This window comes from Podarcis erhardii, assembly GCF_964252035.2.
Source record: "Podarcis erhardii genome assembly, chromosome: 2".
Classification (NCBI taxonomy): Eukaryota; Metazoa; Chordata; class Lepidosauria; order Squamata; family Lacertidae; genus Podarcis; species Podarcis erhardii.
In genome coordinates this window covers 20,257,655-20,259,829 of record NC_138498.1, presented here as the reverse complement: position 1 = coordinate 20,259,829, position 2,175 = coordinate 20,257,655, and the positions used below count along the sequence as shown (strand labels likewise).

The 2,175-nt window shown below is 41.4% G+C and overlaps 1 protein-coding gene across 1 annotated transcript in view; it reads left to right on the top strand.

Moving 5' to 3' along the window:
• Window positions 1–1,222: 1,222 nt before the first annotated feature.
• LOC309336286 (uncharacterized protein C17orf67 homolog) overlaps window positions 1,223–2,175 on the top strand; it is a 2,601-nt gene continuing 1,648 nt past the window's right edge. Inside the window, exon 1 of the mRNA XM_081851914.1 lies at window positions 1,223–1,358. Within this exon, the coding sequence (XP_081708040.1) occupies window positions 1,314–1,358 (45 nt within the window). The 5' untranslated portion in view covers window positions 1,223–1,313. The remainder of the gene's footprint in view (window positions 1,359–2,175) is intronic.

The window sequence follows — 2,175 nt, the reverse complement described above, 5'->3', positions numbered from 1 at the left end:
AACTGAATATAACGGGGAGAAAGGAGAACTTGGCACGGTGTAGGAATTTCCAGTAGCGAGCCCTGGTTGTTAACTTTATAACCACCCCTATACCAACAGGTCCTATGACAGGTTACAACAGTTAACTTGGCCAGATGGGCAGGATATAATTAATTAAATAATAATAATAATAATAATAATAATAATAATAATAATAATTGTTGTTGTTGTTGTTGCTATTGTTATTATTAAAACTCAGTACTAAAAACAGTTAAAACAAATTGCAGCCATGGGAATAGGATGAGTCCTGAAAACAGGTCTCAGGTGCCAAAGTGAAGGTACAAGATACATCTTTGTAGGAGGGAATTCCACAAATTAGGGCCATCTGGCCTGTTTCAGAGTCTAACTCAGGGGTCAGCAAACTTTTTCAGCAGGGGGCCGGTCTGTTGTCCCTCAGACCTTGTGGGGGGCCAGACTATATTTGAAAAAAATAATGAACGAATTCCTATACCCCACAAATAACCCAGAGATGCATTTTAAATAAAAGCACACATTCTACTCATGTAAAAACACCAGGCAGGCCCCACAAATAACCCAGAGACGCATTTCAAATAAAAGCACACATTCTACTCATGTAAAAACACCAGGCAGGCCCCACAAATAACCCAGAGATGCATTTTAAATAAAAGGACACATTCTACTCAGGTAAAAACACCAGGCAGGCCCCACAAATAACCCAGAGATGCATTTTAAATGAAAGGACACATTCTACTCATGTAAAAACACACTGTTTCCTGGACCATCCACGGGCCAGAATGATAAGGCGATTGGACTGGATCTAGCCCCCGGGCCTTAGTTTGCCTACCCATGGTCTAACTCTTCTTCTTTGGAAACAATTGATAATAATGAATCTGGTGTAGACATTGTGTTTGCCTGAGCTAGCTTCCTTCTATATAAACACACACACAAATACTTCAGGCAAATTCATCTTGGCCCATAGCACCTTTCTGATACCCTCCTCCTTGTTTACTTCTGCCTTTTCGGTACTCCTCTCCATGTCTTGTTTTGTTTTTAAAAAGCGTTGAAATGCTGCAAAGAAGGCTTGACTGTTTCTTTTACCAAGGAATAGATTAGCACCTCCCCAAGAATGTCAAAAGCTCACAATAGCCATATTCAAAACCCAGGACCAGATGTCCTCAAACACATACTCTTAAGTCATAGTAGTCAAAGAATAAACAAACATCTGTGACTGACGTAGCTGCCTCAAGTAGGCTAATACCTCCGTCGGGGTAATTCATTTTGGAGGAGCAGACTAAGGAAGCAGCAGAATCAAAATGAAGACAGCTTTTGTTATTGTTTTGACTCTTCTAACCATTTTTGTAGGTAGGTATTATTAGCAATGGGGGTGGAAGGGAATATGTACTATTCTGTCGGGGAGCTCTAGACAGCAAACTGGCTTGTTGTATTTTGCTACTGAAATTTTCTCCACGATTCTGGCTGAACTTCCTACTGTGGTGTTACACTGCAGCCTTTTAATTTTGACAGCTTGACAACCGGGCTAGTGTGGAAGATAATCTATAGAGATCAATATCAGCCCTATTCCTGCGCATGTTTACTTAGCAGTAAGCCCTGCTGAATTCAACGGAGCTTATTTTCCCAGCAAGTGTTCTTAGGATTGCAGTCTGAAAGAGATCCATCCTGTGGATATTAGAGTCACAGATCAGTAAACAAACTGCTAGCTGCTGTTCTCTGGAACACACTTCCTACTAGGGTTTATGTACTTGTTCTGGGTAAATATGCTTAAGATCTCACTGTGCTGCTACAGTCCTATGCATCCTTACCTGGGAGCGATTGCCTTTGAATTCAGCGCACTTAACTTCCACAAAACGTTGCACAGGGTCCTTTAAGTTGTAAACCTGTTTTTTTTTTAATTGCCAGTATTTTACTGCAGCTCTTGCTCAGTGATCCATGCTGTTTCTTTGCCTAGATAAGGCTCTCAGACCAATCAATCAATCAAATAAATGCCTTTATCTTGCATAGCAGCCCTTTAGATGATGAAGTGCAATATTAACCAGAATGTTCTCCTGCACAAACTGTGTTGAAATGAATGAGAGCTGTTCAGAGCACGCCTTCCATTCATTTCAATGGGGCTTGCGTGCACACACACCCACCCACACCCACGCACCCCCCCCAGTG